At 51.4% G+C, this 22,782-nt stretch overlaps 1 protein-coding gene across 2 annotated transcripts in view; it reads left to right on the plus strand.

Moving 5' to 3' along the window:
• Positions 1-22,782, plus strand: part of TBC1D22A (TBC1 domain family member 22A) — a 311,485-nt gene that overhangs the window by 178,091 nt on the left and 110,612 nt on the right. For both annotated transcript variants that reach the window (XM_067698424.1, XM_067698423.1), the window contains exons 9-10: positions 3,640-3,749; positions 21,214-21,289. In XM_067698424.1, the coding sequence (XP_067554525.1) occupies positions 3,640-3,749; positions 21,214-21,289 (186 nt within the window). The remainder of the gene's footprint in view (positions 1-3,639; positions 3,750-21,213; positions 21,290-22,782) is intronic.

Genomic DNA, 22,782 nt, shown 5'->3' on the forward strand with positions numbered 1-22,782 from the left:
CCCAGGAAGCCTCACTTACGTGGGTCTCTCTCATTGGTCTTGGCTGACGGCCTTTCTTCCAGCCTCTCCACTGTCACTGAGTCCTGCCTGGCGTGGGCTCCGTGGCCGCCGGCCTGAAGCCCAGACTCCTTGGGCCTGTGCAGAGTGGGGCGGCTCCGTGTTTGGGTTTCCTCCCCTCCTGGTCGCCCCCACCCTGACCCCCAGGCTGTCCCAGGCAGTGAGTGAGCTCTGGTGGCAGGTGTGCACCCTTGGGGTCAGATGGTCTTGACCCCGAGAGCTCGTCCCTGCCCCGTGGTGTGGACTCTCTGGGGGGTGAGTAGCTTAGCCTCTACCAGACCGAGCCTGTACCGCACCTGCTCTTTTGTTCGTGGTTAGGTCCAGCTGAGCCCACCCGGAACCAGCAGTGTCGCATTTCCTGTGCCCCCGCCAGGGGCGCTCCTGGGCCCATCCCTTGGCTCTGACTGCACTGCTCTCTGTGCTCCCCTAAAATAATACGGGGGGTCGTTATCTCATTCTGACAATAAGGGTCATTCCGATTCTCTCGGCTTTTCCAAGACAGATTAGCATAGGGGCTGTCTGAGTTAAATGCCATTCCTTCATTACATCCAAGAGTACCAAATGGCCCGTTGTGAGAAATGACACCGATATTTCCTGGGATAAAATAATAAGCCAGCTAAACAGATGAAGAAAAGTCACCCAGGCTCCTGCCCACACCCCGCGGACCCGGGCTGAGGCAGCCCCGCTGCTTGTGACCCAGGACAGGAGCCTGAGGTCTGGGGAGGGCTTTAGTCCCCCGCTTGCCTTTTCTTATAGCTGAGGAAGTATCTCAGTGCTTTGAAGGCCCTTGAAAGAGGGTACGTGGACGGAAGACCTCCAGAGGAGCCGTCTGATTATTGTCAGCGCGGTCCCCTGAGAACGGAAAATAAATCCAGCTCTGCGCTAGTTTGGGGGGACGCTGAATCGAGTTTCCCAGCGAGCAGGTCTCCGCCCCGACGAGGTGACTTGCACTCCTGTCTGCGAACTTGATCTTGCAGCAGGAAGGGTGTCGTGACGGGTGGGACCCGGTGCAGGGCAGCCCTTACAGCGCAGGGCAGTGAACCCCATCTGTGAACTGGTGGTGATGACACCTCCCGCCTCGGCTGCCACGAGAAATTCCGGAGCCAGGCCATGTGCAGAATCAGGTGGGCCTCATCCCAGGGTGTGCTCAGGGCGTGTGGGCATAGGGAGCCTCCTGGGACTGCAGAGTCCCGAGGCCGGGCGCCTTGCTGGGCCAGCCCGGCGGGCAGAGCGGTGCCCAGTGCAGGAGGGAGGGCCCCAGCCCCGGAGGGGGGCAGCTGGGCTGGTGCAGGTTCACGGGCGCACTCGGGCAGAGGGGAGCTCAGGGCTGGCCCCGGTGCACTCTTCATGCCAGTCCCATGTCACAGGGAAGGGGACAGGGCCGCCTGGGTCTGCCTGCCAGGGCCTTGACTGAGCGCACAGCCTGGGTCCGAGTAACCCACCCTTCCCCCATCACCCGGTGACTGTCTGGTACCTAAATGTTTCCGTTTTCCATTTTTAAGTTGTTTTCCCCTTTAACCCACCAGCTTCTTGGGGGCGTTTGTTTCTCCTCGTCTCTGTGCCCAAGGGTCCGGAGTTTAGGGACACAGGGAGGGCCTGCTGCCTCTCGTCACTTTGCCTCGACGTGGGGATGACCCAGTGACCACTGAGGGGCGGGGCATAAACACAGTGTGGCCCGTCCATACGGTGGAAAGTTATTATACCATAGAAAGGAGGGAAGCACGGTCACAGGCTACGACACGGTGACCCTTGGCAACATCGTGCTCAGTGAGAGAAGCCAGACACGAAACGCCACGTGTCCTGTGATTCCACTGAGGTGAGATGTCCACACAGGCACATCCATGGGGGCAGGACGCAGCCTGGTGGCTACTGGGGGCTGGGAGGGGCAGGGGGAATGGGGAGTGACTGCTAATGAGGTCAGGGTTTGTCTGGGGCGATGAAAATGTTCTGGAATTAGATTGTGGTGATGGTTACCCAACCCTGTGAATATACGAGCCCACTGAGTGGTACACTTTAAAGGGGTGAGCTTTACGGTACGTGCATTATATCTCAATAAAATAACCCTCCAAACCGAACCAAACCAACAAAAAACTCGTTGAGTGAATGAGGGGGAGCAGATGAAGGAAGGGAGGTAAGAGTGCTGTTTTCCTTTGCACAGAAGGACAGACGTGCTTCCAGGGAGACGCGGTCATTAGAAGTTGGATCTGCTCTGTGGTCTACACGGCCGCGAGGCTGTGCCCGGTTGGATGTGTGTCCGGGGCCGTGGCCTCCTGTCTGGGCTCCTGAGCCCCCCGTGGAGGCCCCAGCTGGTTGGTTTCCCCACGGAGTGCTGGCCTGGAAGGACCCTCCCTGTTTTACTTTCCGATTTCCGCTGTGAACAGAGGACGGAGTGGGAGGGTGTTCACAGGCGGCTCTCCCAGCCCAGCACCTGGTGGGAGTCAGGCCGTGTCGGGCTGCTGCTGGGGAAGCGATCGAAGCCCGGGTGTGAGGTGTGCACAGGTGCGGAGGGCTGGCCTGCTCTGTGGGAGCAGTTACGAGTCCGGGCTCCGGGACGGATGGCGGGTCCACACCCTGACCCCACTCCTTACCAGGCTGCCACCGGGCCGGCTCGTTGTTTCTCTGTACCCCATTTCCCAAGGGGTGCAATGGTGGCCGTAATAGAGTTAATGTGTTTAAAACATGAAGAAGAGTGCCTGGCATCTAATAACCACTCAGTAAATGTTAGCAGTTATCATTATTATGATTATTGTCATTTTTACCCACTTAAAACTTTCTAAATATATTCTGGGCTGAAATGTTTCTTTTCTTGAAGAACATTTTCCTTGCAAAGTTACCATGCACATTAGCAAAACACAACAAAAGTAAATAAAATTAAAAGAATAGGATGCACAATTTAAAAAAAAATTTATGAGTGTTATGCTGGATGATAGCAGTTTTTATAAGGATCTAAAGTTAATTTCTTCAAATGTCTGATAAGCCATTTCAATTAGGCATCTGTTTTGCATTTTAAAGCTTGTAAGTTATGCTTTCTCATTAGATTTTTTCTGCTTGGAGGAGGAAATTATTTAGAGCACCATTGCCTATTCTTTCTTTCAAACACATCTGTGTTTTTGCTTTCTTGGTGTTTGCTCATAGCGTAGAAGTATTTACGCAGTGTGGTTTTGGGAACTCTAACCTTGGAAACGGGTTTTTAGAGGGCTTGTTACTGAATTAATATGTGAATATACGAGAAGCAGAATTTTAGAAATCTTAGCAAAGAGCGTTCAGACCTCAGTGAGGAATAAGTAATAAATTGATATTTTAGGTCCTCTCTTATTAGGGTGTGAAATGCCCGAGAAGCAATGATTTACAATATGTTAATTATGTTAATTAGTCGGAGAGGATTCAGAATATGAATTATCTGCAACTAATTAGGTATTAAAATTGAGAACCATTAAGCGATGAGGTGGGAGATGCCAAGTCATCTAGCTAGAGCGAGGAGAACGGGCGGGGGTGGGGAGGCGGGTCCTGCCGGCCGAGCGCACATCCTCGTTCACCCCGTGGGCTGACGGCTCCCTGTCTTTCCCCTGCCCCGCGGCACAGATGAGGAGGACGTGGACACCGCTGACGTCTCCTGCGTGCCTGCGGACGCGCTGCGCAACGTGGAGGCCGACACGTACTGGTGCATGAGCCGGCTGCTGGACGGCATCCAGGTGAGCCCCCGGAGGCAGCGTCCCCCCGTGGCGTCCCTCTGGCGGAGTTCATACTCCTCAGAGTGACTGTGTGTCTGCGGGCGCACACGTGCCTCTGGAGCCGATTGGAGGGCACAGCGCAGGGCTTGGAGGGACCAGGCCCCCCCTGCAGAGTCCGATCCCCGCGGGTATTCCACCCCCCCCCGCCCCCACCCCCCACCCCGCCCCACTCGGCCGCCGGTGACTGTGGTCCTGCCCCCCAGCGCGGGGCGTCATTGAGGAGCCGTTTCACTGTCTGCGTGAACTGTGTTCAGAGGAACCCGCCTCTTAAAGGGCGTCAGACTTAAAGGCCTTGGCTCCGCCTCCGTGACACCGGGCCGTCAGCGGCCAGCCCCACCATCCCCGCCCGCCTCGGGTCAGGGATCTCAGCGCTCAAGGACAAGTGACGCTGCCGGGTCCCAGAGGGAAGCATGAGCTGGAGGGCATCCTGCCCCCCATGGCTGGGGCTTCTGCTGGACCTGGTGTCAGCTGGGCCCCTGGCTGGGATTCTCCCTGGAAAGCCGGAGTCTTCTGGGGCCTGGGATGGTTTTATGGAATCATCCATTCCCCTAAATCAGCGGGAAACTCACACACAGTGCCCGGGGAGGAGGACGTTGGCAGGTCAAGAGCAGGAAGATGGGCTGGAGCCTTGCGTGTGGCGGGAAGTGGCCGCGGTAGGTAGACGGCCCTCGAGCCAGCTGTGGGCCATTTTAGGCTTGTCTGGTGCCCACACAGCTTTGCCAGACGCTTGCCTGGGGCCGGGGCTGCACCCACTCTGGGGCGGGAGAAGGGATTTAGGGCCGAGCTCCCCGGCTCACCGTGGGGTGAAGGGGAGAGGTGTGAGCGCTGCGGCACAAGGCATAAACCACGCTCCGACGACACGCATGCGGGGCAGAGTGGGACCTGGAGGGGACCGTGAATTTGCCAACAGAGGAGAGGAAGAGCCTGGGGCAGGGTTTTGGTCTGAGGTTCGTTCCGGTCACTCACTGGAGGACGGTCCAAAGATGGCCGCCACAGGATGGACGCTGTGCGGGGGCCTTGGGTTCTGCCAGGATCCCTTTGTCCCAGGTAAGGAAGGCCCTTCCACCTGAAGAGAGAGGACTGGTGTTGCGGATGCACTCGCCACAGGCATTTCCCACCAGCTTTGGCTTTTCCTGAGCTGTCGTCATAGCAGGCGTTCCTGATGCCGCCCACTGGAGAGGCCTCAGCTAAGCTGCTTGATTGGATGGAAATGGCCCAAGCAAGGTTTTTCTATGATGTCATCTAAAGGCTGAGTGAGGCCCTGAGATTTAATTTGAATAAATCAGCTAGGACGATTCTGTTGAAGCAAACTGTGTGGGTTCCCATTCCCCTTGATAACTTAGGAATTGACAAAGAGAAAGCAGAAGCCCTTTCTGGAGTTGAACAATAGAAAGCTTGTATCTGAGAGCCCATCAGAACTCCTCCTGACTGATTTTGTATCTTGTAAAGAAAAATGTGCCTGCTGGCGACAGATTTTGGCCCCAGCATCAATTCATCATTTCTCTACTCTGCTAATGTTTTCATAGTTTTCAGTCTTTCTCCCAAAACTTAAGACTCTTTTCCTCCTTGGAAAGGAGATTGAATCATAATCTGAAACTTCTTATAAATTTCAGATGCCACTTTTCTGCTCACGAGCGGTGGAACTTCTACTATTTAAATACAAGATTATCCGGCTTCTACTTGTAAATAAAATCAGCTGTACAATGAAGCCGATACTGGCTTTTCATTTTTCACCTGAGATTCGTTGTCTGATGAAATGGTTTCTTGACAGGGGTGCTGCGTGGAAGGCATAATGCTTCTCTGGCGTGTGTGTGTGTGTGTGTGTGTGTGTGTGTGTGTGTGAGATTACCACGCACGCCAGGCCAACGGCAGCCGTCTGTCTTTCTGTCACATGCTCACGACTGATTCCACGAGATCCTCACGTGAGCAAGCGTTCAGCGATGCCCATTACCAGCATCCGGGGAGTTTGGGGGGGCTCTTCTGTAATTCCCTTAGGTGAGGCCATCCCCCGTGACCCCATGCGAGCTCCGTGGGGGACTTTTCAGTGTGCGCAAGTACTCTCGCCATTGTGGTTTGGATAAGTGTGAGGGTATGAACTGACTTAAAATCAAGAGGAAACATGGACCAGGTGTCATAAACCCATTGTACGCTATTACAAATAACATATTTTTATGATAAATGAATATTTTCCCAAACAAAAATGTTTAGTGAGAAGAAAGACATGGTTTTACTTTACGTGCCTTGACAGAAGACAGCTGAATTCTCCTGTGTGTTTCTCCAGTCAACCTGTTGTAATATGTTTTCCCTTTCATACTGGACCACAGCCGAACAGATGGTAGTTTCTTAAAGGTCATGCAGTGTGAATGTGGAGTCCTATCAGTGGACGTTTTGTGCTCAGTCACAGTAAAATCCATTGACCTGTCTTGCACTTGGAATAGACCTTTTACACACGCATGGTTCTGTCACATCAGACACTGGTCACTGGAAAATCCTGGATGCCCGAGGTATGCAGATCTTCTAAACATTGGTGCGTCTCATCATACAGTATCAAAAAATCACCTTTGTTAGTGTTACCACCGTCTCATAAGGAACTGTCAAGCCCAGAGTGGTGGAGAAAAGTTCTCTAAAATTCAGATTTGGGCTTAAAGGTGCAAACATTATTATTGGCAGCAAACACTGTGAATTGGTTCCCTTGAGGTGACAGGGTAACTTTGTTCATTTTTGAGAAAAGGTCTGCCAGATACCCAAGTTTGAATAACCAATTTGCCTGTTCGTCATTCTTTCAAGTACGTTTTCTCTTGGAAAATGTATCCAGTTCTGCTCTCAGCTCAGAGAATTGCACCAAAAATTGCTTTTCTGGAAGAAATCAATGTTTCTGGGTGCACGTCTCCAGAGCTTTACCCGTGCTTCCCATTTTTGCCATAGAACACTGAAAAGATGTTTATCAAGGGTCAAGATTTAACCCAATACTAATCATAAGATTAGGAACTTTCCTGTGTCACCCAGGACATCCTTCAGTGAAACTGCCTCTTCTTAACCCACGAGTGTGTGGCATTGAGTGCGGTTGTGGGCGCGGCCTTGGTCTGTGCCGCGAGCCAGCACTTCTATTTGCCACCACTTCCGTAGCATGACAGCAAATGGCAACACGGCGACAGAGGTAGATGATGCCTCAGTATCATTATGAACGCAGTTTGGACCTCAGGGTCCCAGGGAGCCCAGCGGCTGGCTGAGCACCGTGGGAGCTGCAGCCCCGCAGGGAGAGATGCTCTCATGGAGGGGCCCCCAGGGTGAGCTCACAAGAGGAAAAGTACAAGACGGAGGAAGTGCGCCGCGAGTGAACTGGCTGGCCCTGGGGCTGGGGGAGCTGTGCCCTGGACTTGGGATCCTGACACAGTGGGTCTTTCTGCCCGTGTCCTGCTCCTTGGATCCTGGGCATCGTGAGTTGACTGCATGTTCCCAGTGGGGCCACTGGGAACGTGAGGTGGAGGGCCCTGACGTGGGCTTTCCCGTCTCATTGGCGGGATAGAGCCACACTCGGGTCTCATAATGAGGTCGATTGTCCTCAGGTACGCCGTGAGGAGTCCAGCCAGAGATTTAATTTTTTTTTTTTTTTCTTTTGCGGTACGCGGGCCTCTCACCGTTGTGGCCTCTCCCGTTGCGGAGCACAGGCTCCGGACGCGCAGGCTCAGCGGCCATGACTCACGGGCCCAGCCGCTCCGCGGCATGTGGGATCTTCCTGGACCGGGGCATGAACCCGTGTCCCCTGCATCGGCAGGCGGACTCTCAACCACTGCGCCACCAGGGAAGCCCCAGAGATTTAATTTTTAAAAATAATTTGGTGGGGGAATTCCCTGGCGGTCCAGTGGTTAGGACTCAGCGCTTTCACTGCTGTGGCCTGGGTTCAATCCCTGGTCGGGGAACTGAGATCCCACAAGCCACGCAGCGTGGCCAAAAAAAAATGTGGTGGGCTGTTATTTCTTCCAGTGGTTTCACGGATCGTGTCTTTCTAATGCCGCCTTTGGAGGTGCTTTTTGGTTAGGTCACCAAAGGCCGTGTGAGCCAGTGCAGCTGCTGGGCTGCTTCTTTACAGAGGACCGCCTTGCGACAGGCCAGCAGGACCTGGGCCTTGGGGCCGAGGAGGAGAGTGCCCGTGTGCTTTCTGAGGGAGGAAGCTGCTTGAAGGCCTCTGCTGCGGCGCCGGGGCAGGGCAGGCCCAGGTCCCAGTCCAGGTGGGCGAGCCCTTCTCTGGCTTCTCGGGGATTATTCTTGGGCCTTTGCCAGCCTTCTCATTTCACTAACGACACGACGCCAGGGTTGTCGGGGAGCTCTCACCTCTTGAGTTACGGCTTCCATACTTGCCTGCCCTGCAGTCATACTATTACTCTCAGATTCATTACTTAGCAGGACAGCCTCTTTGAGTAGAAAAGGACTGTTGCCTTTTATAATCAGTCATGTACATTTTCTTTCCTTGGGGAAGAATTACTCAATTCTAAGAACTGGTTGCTGGCGTGGAAGGGATGGGAATATTGGGGAAAGTGATGATATTATCTTGGAACTTGCCAGAGAAAAGGCCGGAAACGTGGTGGTGTAGTGTCTGGCAGAGAAAGGCCCGGAATGACCAGACCTGTGACTGGGGGTTGGAGGGGACACTGTCTTGCGGGGGGCAGGGTGGTCCCTCAAATACAGCTGCTGTGAGTTAGCCCGGGGGAGAAAAGGGACGACGTATCACAGGGAACCAGAGCCTGCACAGGGAGCCCTTGGAGAAGGTTCTGCTCCGAAAAGGAGAGCGGCCCGAGGCACGCTCAGAAGGTGGCCCAGGATCCTCAGAAGGACCCAGAACCTCGATCTGTTGCCGCCTCTCAACCGAACTCCAGAGAACAGAGGGCCGGTGCGTCGCTTGGGAAGGTGGTGGAGAGGATGCTTACGTGGCCTTGACACATCAGGAGTCTCCAGCTGGAAGGGGCAGCGGAGCAGCAGGAGGAGAGCGCAGAGCCAGACCCCGTGCCCGGCCCGCGGGTGGGCAGCGAGGGGCCGGAGCGCCCGCTCCGCGCGGCACGTTCCTGTCTCACATCCAGAGGCGTCGCGCGCGGGGTGGAAGCGTCTTCAGAGCTGTGATGTTAGAGCTCCAGTCGATAACAGTGAGGACTCTTGGCAACATTTTAGAAACGTTTATTAAGTAGACAAGAATGTGTGGGTTACTGGGCTGAAGCAGAAGATTCATTAAGAGTGAGTTATTGTGCGCCAGTGTAAAAATGAAGATTAAAAAAATCAATTTACAGTAGCATTGAAAACAGTGAAATCCATGTTGTTGCCTGGGTGAGTCGTTCATTCCTTCTAATTACAAAGCGGTGCTCCATCGTGTGAATCTATCACAGCTGTTTAAACATCCTCCAGTTGGTGGAAGCCAGGGCTGTTTCCAGTCTTCGGCTGTGAGGGGTGAAGTTTCCGTGAGCACTCGTGTAGTCGTCCTCTCGTTGACGTGTGTTTCTGTCTCTTGGGTCAGTACTTAGGAGTGGACTTGCTGGGTAGTGGCATAGGGCTATACTTAGTTTTTATGGAAAACCTCCAGATCTTTTCTCCGAATTGGTTGCGCTGTTTCATAAACCCATCAGCACTAAGGTCTGGCTGCCGCACATCCTCACTGGCGTTGCACGGCCCTGTTTTTATTTCTGCTGGTTAGCAGTCGTGTGTGTGTGTGTGTGTGTGTGCGCATGCGCGTGCGTGCATGTGTATCTATGTATCTATATTGTTGGGCTTCACTCCACAGGCTTGCAAGGCCTGTACTTGCCCAGCTTTAAGAGTGAAGAAAGAGCCTGGGGTCAGCAACAGAGACATCCACGCTTTAATGGATGGGGGAGCTTAGCTCCTGGAGCAGTGCCTCACCACGTGCGGCAGGCAGTGGGCAGGACGTGGCGGCTGTCTTCACTCCTGGGGGGAGGGGACGTTGCCAGCTTTAGGGGGAATTGACCTCAGGTGGGCTTCTCAGTTACCAGGGAAACCAGCAGAGAGGCACGCCCCCTCCATGGCCCCTTTGATAAGAACAGTCACTAGCTGGGGCCTGGGGCAAGTATGAAGGAAGGTCAGTCACATGAGCAGGTGTAGGTGAAGCAGGCGCTGGTCCAGCAGGGACGTACAGAGAGCAAGAGAACAGCCATCTTGAGTGGCCTGACCGTACGGTGTCTATATATCTATATCTGTATCCATATCGAGAGAGGGAACGAGAATATTTTGTCCCAAGTTTGTGGCTTGTCATTATACACTTAAAAAAAAAACCTATTTATTTATTTATTTATTTTTGGCTGCGTTGGGTCTTCAACGCGTTGCTGTGCGCAGGCTTCTCGTTGCGGTGGCTTCTCTTGTTGTGGAGCACGGGCTCTAGGTGTGTGGGCTTCAGTAGTTGTGGCACGTGGGCTTAGTAGTTGTGGCTTGCGGGCTCTAGAGCGTAGGCTCAGTAGTTGTGGCGCATGGCCTTAGTTGCTCCGTGGCATGTGGGATCTTCCCAGACAAGGGCTAGAACATGCGTCCCCTGTGTTGGCAGATGGACTCTCAACCACTGCGCCACCAAGGAAGTCCCTCAATTTACTTTTTAAAAATGTCTTCTGGGGCTTCCCTGGTGGCGCAGTGGTTGAGAGTCCGCCTGCCGATGCAGGGGACACGGGTTCGTGCCCCGGTCCGGGAAGATCCCACATGCCGCGGAGCGGCTGGGCCCGTGAGCCATGGCCCCTGAGCCTGCGCGTCCGGAGCCTGTTGCTCCGCAACGGGAGAGGCCACAGCAGTGAGAGGCCCGCGTACCACCAAAAAAAAAAAAGTCTTCTGCTGAGCAGAAAATTTTAATTTTGTTGAATTCTAATTTATTATTTTTTGTGGTAACGGTTGTCTGTGTCCTAACCAAAAAGCCTTTTCCTGCGCCCAGCATGCCAGGGTATTCTCCTATGTTTTTCTTCTAGAAACTATAATTTTAGTTTTTACTTTTAGGTCTGTCATCTCGCTTGACATAATTTTTCTGTATGTGAGGAAGGCACATATACATTTCGTGGTTAACACGGCACCATTTGCTGAAGACAGTTTATGTTTCCAGAGTAGATTGCTTTGGCGCCTTTTCTGAAAATCAAATGACCGTATACATGTGTGTCTATTTCTGGACACTCTATCATGTTCCATTAATCTATTAATGGGTTGTTATGCCAGTACGCACTGTCTTCACTACTGTAGCATTTCTTGGAGTTCGGTAAAGTCCTCCAAGTGTGTTCTTTTTTACAAAAAAATATTGAGTATTTTTGGTCCTTTGCATTTTTTTTTTTTTTTTTTTTGCGGTACGCAGGCCTCTCACTCTTGTGGCTTCTCCCGTTGCGGAGCACAGGCTCCGGACGCGCAGGCTCAGCGGCCATGGCTCACGGGCCCAGCCGCTCCGGGGCATGTGGGATCTTCCCAGACCGGGGCACGAACCCGCGTCCCCTGCATCAGCAGGCGGACTCTCAACCACTGCACCACCAGGGAAGCCCGGTCCTTTGCATTTTTATATAAAGTTTATCGTTAGCCATTTCCTACCAAAAAAGCCTTACGGCCTGGGATTTAGAATGGAATTATATTTTGAATCTATGTGTCAGTTGTCCCAGAATTAACAGTATTAACAGTGTTAATTTATTCTAGTCCGTAAGCATGGTATAGTTTTAAATTTATTTAAATGTTCTTTAACTTACCCTAATAAACATTTTGTAGTTTTCAGTGTATGGGTTTTGCTCATCTTTTGTTAAATTTGTTTCTAGATTTTTTTTTTTGATGCTCCTTTAAATGGTATAGCTTTCTTGGTAAATTTTGTTTTTTTGTTTTTTACTGATAGTTTTGTACAAATACAATTGAGTTTTGTAAACTGACAGTTTTCCAGTTCCTATTGTTGTATAACAAATTACTCCAAAACTTCCTGACTTAGAACAACTGTTTTATCACTCTCACAGATCCTGTTGGTCAGGATTTCAGTCAGGACACACCACGAACCTCTGTCTGTGCACCACGGTGTCTGGCGCCTCGGTGAGACGGCTTGAAAGCTGGCACAAGTTGATGCCTAGGGACTGGAGTCATCTGCAGTCTCACCCTTTTAAGTGTGTGGCGCCTGGGCTTGGACGACTCTACGACTGAGACTGTAGACTGAGCTGCCCACGCATGGCCTCTCCATGTGGCTTAACGTCCTCACGGCACGGTGGCCTTAGGAAAGTCAGACTTCTGACATAATGGTTCAGGCTCCCAGTTAGACTTCCGGAAAGCAAGGTGTAAGTTGCACTTTTTCATGACTGAACCTCAGAAGTCGCATAATATCACTTCCACTCTACTCTTTTGGGTGAAGGAGTCATAAGCCTACTTTAAAGAGAGGGAGATTAGACTCCATCTCTTGATGCAGGAGTGCCCTGGTCACATCATAAAAGAATATATGGGATAAGAGAGGTTGTTGTGGAAAATATATGCCACACCTTGTTTCTTGTAATCTTGCTAAATTCACTTGTTAGTTTTAGGAGCTTTTGGGTAGATGCCTTAGGATTTTCTGTGTGCACAATCATGTCACCTACAAATGAACAGAATTTTACTTCTTTCTGTGTAATATGTGTGGCTTTTATTTCCTCTTCTTGCCTTTTTGCATTGTCAAGGACCTCAAGTACAATGTTGAACGGAAGTGATGAGAGCAGACATTTCTACCTCTTTCCAGGTATTGGTGGAGAGGGTGAAACATTTAGGCGCTCACCATTAACTTTGATGTTAGCTGTTGACTTTTCATAGATGCCCTTTACCAGGGTGGTTTTGACAGTGCAAATTCCACAGACAAGGAGTCTGTATTTTTAATAAACATTCTGCCTTATTTTGGTAGGTCTTTTTCTTTACATTTGAGGAATACCAGTATATAAAGGACGAAGAGATTGAGGATAGAATTTGTAAGACTTGGTGGAAGAAGAGCTGGAAGACAGATCATAGTTTGCTGAGACTTTTAAATAATTATGAATCAGTATTTTGCCAAATGCCTTTTCTTTGTTGAGATAGATGCTCATATGATTTTTCTGACTTACTCTGTTCATGTACTGAAGGACATTGATTAACTTTTAATGTTAAGCCAGCTTGCATTCCTGAGATAAGTCCCACTTTGTCGTGAGATGTTAGTCTTTTTATATGTTTCAGGATTCTCTTTGATATTTTATTTTATTGTATTGTATGTAATATATTTTAAAAGAGTTTTACATCTCTGTTCACGAGGAATACAACTGACCCTTGAACAACACAGGTTTGAACTGTGCAGGTCCACTTACACGTGCTTTTTTTTTTTCCCCCTCAATTAAATACGGGTAGTACTACATGATCCAGGGTTTGCTGAATCCACAGATATAGCACTGCAGATACAGAGGGCTGACTATGCGACTTGAGCATCTGTGGATTTTGGTATCCATGGGGGCTCCTGGAACCAACCCCCTTTGTATACTGAGGGATGGCAGTATTGTCTTCCATTTTCTTTTCTTCCATGTATTCTCTTTTTCTGTTCTGGCATTAGGGAAATGGTGATTTCATAAAATGCTCCTGTGATTTCTGAAAGAGTTTGTGCAAGATCGGTATTGTGTTTTTCTTAAATACTTGATGGAATTCAACAGTGAAGCCATCTTGGCCTGGAACTTTCTTTGTGGGAAAGTTTTAAGTACAAATTCGATTTCTCCTCTGGGTAGGGCTCCAGATTTTCTATTTCTTTTCTTGTCAGTTTTGATAATTTGTGTATTTTAAAGAATTTGGTCATTTTAAACAATTGTCTAATTTATTGACATATTGTTGTTTGCAATATTCCCTAATTCTTTTAATGTCTATAAGAACTAAAGTGATGTCTTCAATTCCTAAAATTGGTAATTAAACTAATTGATACGTGTCTTGAGATGTGTCACGTAGTCTATCTTGATGAATGTTTCATGCGTCCTTGAGAAGAATGTGTCTTCTGCTTTGCTGGGGGAAGTTTCTGTAAGTATCAGTTAGGTCATGTTGGTTGATAGGTAGTGTTTCTCCTGTCTTCTGTATCCTTACTGATTTTCTGTCTGCTGTTCCTGTCAATTGCTGAGTGAGGACTTCCGGCGTTTCCAGCCCTAATGGTTAATTTGTCTCTTCATTTAGTTTTGTCAGGTTTTGCTTCATGTTGTTTGAATCTTGGTTATTAGATACACACACATGTAGGATGATTATGTTTTCTTGATGAATTTAAATGCTTATTGTTATGAAATATTCCTCTATTTCTGGTTATATCCCCTGTGCTGGATTCCAGTTCCTCTGATACTAATATAGCCATTCCATCTTCCTTATGGTTAGTATTTCCTTGGTGTGTCTTTTGCATCCCTTTGCCTTTAATCTATTTGTGTCTCTTCTTATTTAAAGCACGTTTCCTGTAGACAGCTTATAGTTGGATTTTGCTTTCCTACCCTTTTAGTGTGTGTTTAGTTCATTCACATTCATGTAATTATTTATATGGTTGGGGTTTACGCTGCCATTTTGCTATTTATTCTCTATTCATTTCATCTTATTTCCTCCCTTCTTTTGCACGCATTGGGTACTTTTTAAATTAATGGACTTTGTTTTTTAGGGCAGTTTCAGGTTTACAGAAATATTGAGCAGAAAGTACAGAGAGTTTGATGTACTCTGTTGCCACCTCCTCACACACACAAGGTTTCTCCTGTTATTGACATCTTGCGTTCGTGTGGTGCCTTTGTTACAGTTGATGAGCCAATATCCATATGTCATTATTAACTGAAGTCCATAGTTGACATTAGGTTCCCTCTCTGTGCTGTACATTCTGTGGGTTTGGACAAATGTATAATGACGTGTATCTACCATTATGGTATCATACAGAGTAGTTTCACTGCCCTAAAAATCCTCTGTGCTCCCCCTGTTCATCCTCTCCCTGAACCCTTGACAACCACTGGCCTTTTCACTGTCTCCATGGTTTTGCCTCTTCCAGAATGTCATTTCCGTGGAACCACACAGTGTGTAGTCTTTTGAGACCGGCTCCTTTCACTCAGGGAGACTTTCTTATTATTCTTGTTAGTTTTCACTCTGACTTATCGGCCATCTCTCCTCTCCCCACTTTTCTTTTAGTTAGTGGTTACTTTTTAATTTAATTTTATTTATTTTTTTAAAAATTTTTTTGCGGTACGCGGGCCTCTCACTGTTGTGGCCTCTCCCGTCGTGGAGCACAGGCTCCGGACGCGCAGGCTCAGCGGCCATGGCTCACGGGCCCAGCCGCTCCGCGGCATGTGGGACCCTCCCGGACCGGGGCACGAACCCGCGTCCCCCGCATCAGCAGGTGGACTCTCAACCACTGCGCCGCCAGGGAAGCCCAGTGATTACTCTTTATAGCACGTATTTATAACTTACCTATAACTTACCTTACTCCCTTCAAATACTGTTGATCTTGGCGAGACAGCAGTGAGCGGTGGCTTGAAGCAAGATCTTAGTTCCCTGCCCAGGAAGTGAACCTGCGCCACCAGGGAAGCCCTTGCTCTTCCATCTCTTCCATCAGAGAGGCATCACGGAGCTCTGTCCTCGTCCTTCTCCCCTCTTCCCAGAGACCGTGGCGAAGACGTGGAGGGTGTGAGTTTACGCACTGCCTCTCAGCTTGGAAGGACAGCTAATGTGATCGATGACATGATCAAGGTGCAGAATGAGTTCCACTGCCTGCAGTTCCGGCTGAGAGCCAATCAAACAAACGAGTTCACAGGAATAAGTGAGAAGCCCTACATTCAAGTTCACAAAACCAAGCAGTACAGTTCGTTGAGTGCAGCCTGGACAGCCTGGGTTGACTGCGTCGCCAGTGGGATGCTCTCGTGGTTCTCGTGCCCAGATTCTGGCTTTGGTCTTGTAGCTGACCTCTTGGATCCTCTCTGGCCCCTTCTGTTACGCCCCACCTTGCAGCCAGAGTCATCTTTTCCAAATGCAAATCTCGTAACCGTGGTGGCTCCCCATTTCCGTGTCAGTAGCTTCCTTCTGTAGCTTTGCTGGGGTCTCACCCTTTATCTCCACGTGGTCTTCTAGCCTCGGAATGGTCTTCTCCCGTCAACCCCAGCTTCCTTGCGGCCCCTCCCGCCGCACTGGCCTTCATTCCACGCCTGGAGTGTGCCTAGCTTCCTTCTCCCTGGGTCTCGGCCCGGGCCTCACCTCCTCTGCGTGGTCCTCAGGTCAGGCCCCCGTTCTGTGCCATGGCGGCCGGGCTCCCCAGGGCACAGCCAGCCCCCATGCGCATTTGCGTGGCCTGCGTGATGAACGTTTGCTTAACGACCGGACCGTCATCTCTGGACAGGAGGCCCGTGCTGTTTTCCTGCCCAACTGTGTTGAGAGGCCCAGGACTGCCCCCGGGTCCCGTGACTCCCAGCATGTAGCTGTGCTCCCGCCCGTGATTCCTCCCAGCGCAGTCGTGTGAGGCGGCAGCGGCCAAGGGAGAAGGCCCGGGGGGACCCAGGCGCCAGCTGCCCGGAGTCCTGCCCTGGTGGAGTCGCAGGGGACGCCTAACGCCCCAGCGACGGGTTGTCACTGTCTGCCGGGAGCTCGGTAGAGGCTCTGCCTGGGATCTGTACCGAGGCTGTTCACATAGGTACCTCGAAAGCAGGAGCTTGGCGTAAACCACGGTGCTCAGCTGAGGCCAGCGAGCCATTCTTACTGGTTCGGGAGAGGTGGGAACACCCGAAATCCTCAGTCCCAGGCGCTGGCTGAGGGAGGGCCGACCTTGCACACGGGCCTGTCTCAGGATGGAAGTCTCCGGCCTGGTTTTCCGCACCGTCTCTGCTCTGGCCTCGGGGTATTGTCTCACGTGTGAGGCACTCAGGCAGTGTTTCCTGCACAGAGGGAAGAGCTCCCAGTCTGCTGTGGTTCTGTCTTCTATGGACTGATGCATCAGTTGCACTGACTGGATCATCAGGGTGCCTGAAATGGGGCCTTGTATTGCTGAGTCGTTCCAGTCGCAGGTCCAGGGCAGGTGAGGGAGGCAAGTGTGGTTTGAGCGTAAGAAAGCAGCTTTCTCAGAGTGAGACTGGCCAGGAAAGGGGTGTGGGACTTGCTGAGGACTTGCGTCTCTGGTCTGGGGGCAGCCCCTTGTCAGAGGTAAGAGGGATTCTCAGTTCTCTGGGAGCTGGGAGTTTTAATAGGCAGGTGCTGCGGTCCTTCCGGCTAGGCCGATATGAGTGTATCTTCCAGCTCTTCTCTGAAATGCTCCTTCAGAAGAGTTTATTCTGCTTGTCTTCTGAAGAGCACAGAAAATGCTGTTTGTTATTGCTGGAGGGTGAGGCGGGAACGGCAGCATATGCGAGGCAAGCCTGGTGTGCATTTCTTTATTTTTTTTCTGTAAAAAGGTAAGCAGAAAGGTAAAGTCCGTCTGCTACGGGCTTCACTTTCTGTAAAACATTGCCCAAAAGGTCGTTGTATTCTTCAGACCTTCCTTCCTTCCCTCTGACCCATAAGTTTTACATATTCTATCGTTTCTTAAAGACACAAACTCAAATCTCAGTTTGAAAGGACATGCATGGTTACTTTTCACGGAGTATTGTTGATATTATGACTGTTACTATTTCTGTAAATATACCGCATTCTTATTTACGTCCTTATTACTTCCTATTTTGCCTGCGTAGTCATACATTTATTCAGCAGACGTTTTCTGTGCCAGGTGCGTTGCCGGCGCGGGTTTGGATGGCATGCTGGGGGTGGCGCCCCTGCCTGAAGTGGGCAGAACCCACGGTCAGATGAGGGGCGCTGGTGGAGCCCTGCTGGGTGGTCTGAGTGCCAAGTGCCTCTCCTGAGGCCGCAGAACATTCTTCTCCCCTCACACCTTCCAACTCAGCCTCTGGCTCTGGAATGTCCCTGGTGTGCCCTTCAAAGGCTTCCTGGCTACTGTGGGGCCATCTTCAGCCCACCACACTGTGCCCCTTCTGAAGGGTGGTCTTCTCTGCCCCCCGCCCCCTGCCTAGATCCAGATGCCAAGGCCACACCTGTCAGTCTTCTCAGGTCCTTTCACAATACAGATTTTTTTTTTAGACTCTCGGGTGTCATTCTTTTCTTATTATTTGGATTTTCAAGAGAACTCATCTCCCCTACCTGGGTTTTGAACAAATTGAGAAATAAAATAGTGGCAGATGGCCAAAGAATAACTTTTGTTTCTTCTAAATGAGAAGCTTGAAATCCTGTCTTAGTGTGAGAGCCAAATAACCTGGCTGACTGAATCCCAGGATCATTCAGGCTGACCCACCCTGTCAGAGCCAGCGCTGGGCCTGGGCAGGACCCCCTCACATGCATCAGAGCTGTACCAGGAAGCAGCCTTCCGGGGGTGGGGGGGAGCAGCCTTCCTAGGGGAGCAGCCTCCCCTGGGGGAGCAGCCTTCCCAGGGTGGGAGCAGCATTCCTGGGGGAGCAGCCTTCCCAGGGGGAGCAGCCTTCCCAGGGGGAGCAGCATTCCTGGGGGAGCAGCCTCCCTAGGGGAGCAACCTTCCCAGGGGGAGCAGCTTTCCCCAGGGGAGCGGTTTTCTTGGGGGAGCAACCTCCCTGGGGGGAGCAGCCTTCCAAGGGGGAACAGCCTTCCCAGGGGGAGCAGCTTTCCCCGGGGGAGCGGTTTTCTTGGGGGAACAGTCTTTCTGTGGGGAGCAGCATTCCTGGGGGAGTAACCTTCCTGGGGGAGCAGCCGATGCTGAGAGCTGGAAGGAGGGCTGAACCTACTGGCTGTTTAGTCTCCCAGGCTTAGCAGTTGAAGTTGCCTTCTTGGGGTGAGTATTTCTGGGGATGGAAATAGTGCAGGAGAGGCACCAACTGAGTTCCCTCCACTTGGAAGCAGACCCCGGGTTTGAGAGTTGGCTGTTTGCATAACCATTAGGTCCCTTCTCGGCCGGGGGCATGGCCCGCCTTGGAGCCCACAGCCCATCGGGACAGGCCAGCCCCCAGTGGAACCCCTGCTCCTTTGAGGATTCTCCTGGGACGCCGGGGAGAGGACGTTAGAGCCTGGTCCTGATGGCTTTGAAATGTGTCAGAATTGAACATTAATTCGATAATCTGTAAGGCCTCCACCCTTAGTTTATTTCTCATCCTTAATTATGTCCTGCTTGACTCTTCCACCTGTCTCATCAGAAATTCCACCATGAGGTGAAATGCCAGTGTGTAAGCTTCCAGCTACGCAGCCTGCCCCGCAGTCGAGTATAAATCTCCTTGTGTTACCCAGTTTCAGAGAGAAATTGTCTTAAAGGCCAACCCTTGTAAGTTCAAGTCCAAAACCAGAATTTCCGTTGCCCGTTAATGTCTAAGTCCGTGAAAGCTCACGGCTCGTGCTTACCTTGTGCTCAGCAGGTGTCTCACCAGGACACGCACAGGCCTTTCAGGGCCCAGAGGTCCTGTCCATTGAGCGCCAGTCTGCGAAAGCCCTCGCTTCACAAGCCTTCAGAGCATGGCAGAGCGCACAAGCTTGTCACCGTGTCTAGAGGGCACATCACGCCAGGGCCCTGTGGCAGCCGCCCCAGGAGCACCGTCCCCCTGCGCAGAGCAGGGCGCATGTGGGACCTCAGGGTTGCTCTGAGTCGGGGCACCGCTCGGAGCTGTCCTCGGTTTTGCCCTCGCGGGGATGTGACAGTTGGATTCAGAGGCTGTCACTTGAAATCGACTTGGGAGAAACCTCAGCAAGAAGTTAGGTCTGAGTTTACTCATTTTCTGTTTCTGCGGGAAAAAGATCCTTGTTGCCTTGTAGGCATTTTAAGTTCTGTGTCATCGTGGCTGCCGTTCCTGCTCTAGTTAGGAGGGGTGTGTGTGTGTGTGTGCGCACGCGTGCTAAACCCAGAGTGCCGACTGTGCTGGAATCAGAGCCCTCCACGTCTGACTGCTCAGCCTTCGACGCTGCTGCTGTTGGAAGGTCCTCCTCTCCCCCATGCTGTGTCGTTGGAGCCCCCCTCGCAGGTCCTGGGGCGGGTGGCACCGGGAGTGCTGTTCCCACGTCCTGGGGCCTCCCTCGTGCCTCCCTGAGGACAAGCCATCCTCTCCCAACACCGGCCCAGCAGGAGCCCCCCTGAACCGCCAGGGCCCGAGGCCGCACGCGCTCGCTCTAGTTCAAGGACCCGCAGGTGCAGCGCGTCGTGGCTTGAAACACACGTTTATTACCTCCTCGTCCTGGAGGCCGGAAGGCTGCCACGCACCTGGGGTGCTGGATCAACGTGTAGGTCAAGGCGTGGGCAGGGCTGCGTCCCTCCTGGGGCTTCAGGGAATAATTCGCTCCTTGGTCTCTTTCGAGCCTGTGTTGCTTGGGTGGTGGCGCCTTTGCCCGCCTTCCACGTCCGCGGTGGCGAGTCAAGCGTCCTCGCATCTCTGACGCTAACTCTCCTGTCTCCTCCTCCACCTTCAAGGGCCCCGGGTCACACTGGGCCCACTTGGGCCATCCAGGATGCTGTCCTTGGTTCAGTCCCTCGATTAGCAACCTTTGTTCCCCTTAACTGGCTCCAGGAATGTGCCCTGGACATCTCTGGGGGGTCATTACCCTGCCTTCCATATCATGCAGTGTAAGTCCGTCACTGCAGGAGTCCAGTTGAAACCCTCATTCTGCAAATGGTCCCTGAGCGCCGGCAGAGGCTCCTGAGGGCAGCTCTGTGGGGAGGCCCTGAGGTGGGACACGGTGGGCGCCACCTTCTCCTCCAGCTGATTTGTGTTCTCAGGTGATGGCAGTGGGGCACCCGGCCTGCTGTCCCTGTGCCCTCATGCACCTGCCACTCACAGTGCTTCCTGAAGCCTCAGAGCTGTCCTACAAGTCAGCACTGTCATTCTCACTGTATAGATAATGAAACTGCAGCCCAGACAGGTGGTGTTACTTGCCAAGGTCACACAGCATCTAAGTGATAGAGCTGGGCTCTCATTCCAGGTCTGCCTGACTGGAGGCCCCCCTCCCCCCGCCCAGTGTCCACACTGGTTCTCCTGTCTTAGTTTATGAACTTCTTCACTGAGTTCACTGAGACTGAAGTCCCACGTTCACTCTGCGCTCACACAGTGACCATGTCCTTGACCCTGGGATGGCCGGCGTGACGCTGGTACTGCCAGGTTGCTGTTACGCATCGGCTCCCCTGCAGCGCTGAGTGCTTTTTGCCCCTGTGCCGGCCAGAGCAACTTCCGGGACTCTGGCCCTCAGTGAGCTGTTTGTTCACTTTAAATGTAAATATCTGCATTTACATAGAGTGCCCCATTGAATATTCCTGAGATCGGTGTGTTCCCCTCTGACATCAGGGGGTGTCGGCCTCACCTTCTGGTTCGTGCTGCACGCTGGTGGTGTAACGCAGCCTAATGCCTTGTGCGTTGATCGCCTTGTGGATCTGCTGCGCTGTGAAACGGTTCCCTTTGTTCCCGCCTCTCTCCCCTCTGGAAAGCGGGTCTTATTTTCCATGCGTGTGATGTTCGTTGTCATTTTCCCGTAGGACAACTACACCTTTGCTCAACCTGGGATTCAAATGAAAGTGAAAATCTTGGAAGAACTCGTAAGCCGGATCGACGGTAAGCCAGCTTCCCGGGCTCCCCTTTCCCTGTGGGGCGGGGGAGAAGGTGGTGGAAGGCTCAGGACTCGCCGGCCAACAGCTGACAGGATGCCGTCCTCGTCCAGCCCGTGGCCCCTGGCTTGCGCCTTCCCCGCATCCTTCTGAGGCCACCCACCGCTGGAGCAGGTGCCGCTGTCATTCCTTTTACAAAGGCGATATAATCAGAATTCAGTGCCGTCACTTTGCAGGAGTAATGAGTGCGTCCTAGAAGCAGGCAGCTCTTCCTCCTTATTAGGCCCGGTGATTGTCATAATCTGGGTGACAGCTGGGTTGTTTATGGCCGTCCTCTGGCACGCTGTTCCTGCCTCTGCACAGCATTTTGCTATCAGGGACGCTGGCGTAATTTCTCCATGGAATCCAATTAATTACTGAGTCTGAAAATAACATCTTTAATATTATAGAAAAATTATAGTATGTGCTCGGCCATTTTAGATTACGCGTTCATGTTTAAGTGGGGGCTTTGAAATACTTTCTACCCTCATCCTTAAAATAATTCCCCCTATGATGTGCTGTCATATTGCAATAGCAGAGTTTAATTAAAGTTGAGAGATAATGCTGCCCATTCCAAGCATACTCTCCTGATAGTTTGTTAAATTAATGAACAGAGCATTAGCAGAGGGATACCGAGCAGAACCGGGCATGGATCTGTGACACCAGCTGGCTGGTCAGTGGTGATGCGCAGAGAAGACACAGGCTGTGTCATCAGGCACCGGGTGTGAGCTTGGTGAATGGCTTCACTGAACCTGCAGAGAAATCATGCTTTGCTTAAAACGTAGACTCGCTGCCCGTGTTCCAGGGCTGCCTTCCAAGGACAGGCCTATCCCGGTGTCTCTTCCCCTTGCTGTACCTTCAGCAGTAGAAAGTATATCGGTAATCATCTTCCCAAGAAAGGCACTTGGTTTGGGAAATGATTGAATGACATTATAAAATGGAGTCATACAAATTATCAACTCCATTCTGCTCCTTGATTGAATCTGATTTTCAGTTGCATCTAACAGTTATTGCCTCATTTCCATATTATGAAGCTCTACACAGTTCTTCCACTAATACTTCGATTCAGTGTCTTTAGCTGCTTTGCAGCTACGTGTTCAAAGTACTGCTTTTGGCTTATGTAACTGCATTTATGTACCTTTATTCTTAACTTCACGGGGAGATCTTTGTTGGACGCTCTTGGGTTTTTTCCCTGCTAGCAGTTTCACACCTTTCCCCCAGCCTCATTTTGTTCTTTGAAATACAGTTGGCAGGAGCTGTGAATTACACTTCCTTAGCAGTTCTTCTTTTCCTCCTGTGTCTCTTAGAAGGCAGGTTTTGTGTTTTTGTGGACCCTGGAAAGCTGCGGTTGGTGCTTATGTGTTCCAGGGCTACAGTCTGGGAAATAGTTGAGTTGATTTTCTCCAGAGCTGTGGTTTAGAAGAAGCACATCTCGGGTTTGCTGGGTGATGGTTTCAGAGA

Source organism: Pseudorca crassidens, chromosome 11, assembly GCF_039906515.1.
Source record: "Pseudorca crassidens isolate mPseCra1 chromosome 11, mPseCra1.hap1, whole genome shotgun sequence".
Lineage (NCBI taxonomy): Eukaryota > Metazoa > Chordata > Mammalia > Artiodactyla > Delphinidae > Pseudorca > Pseudorca crassidens.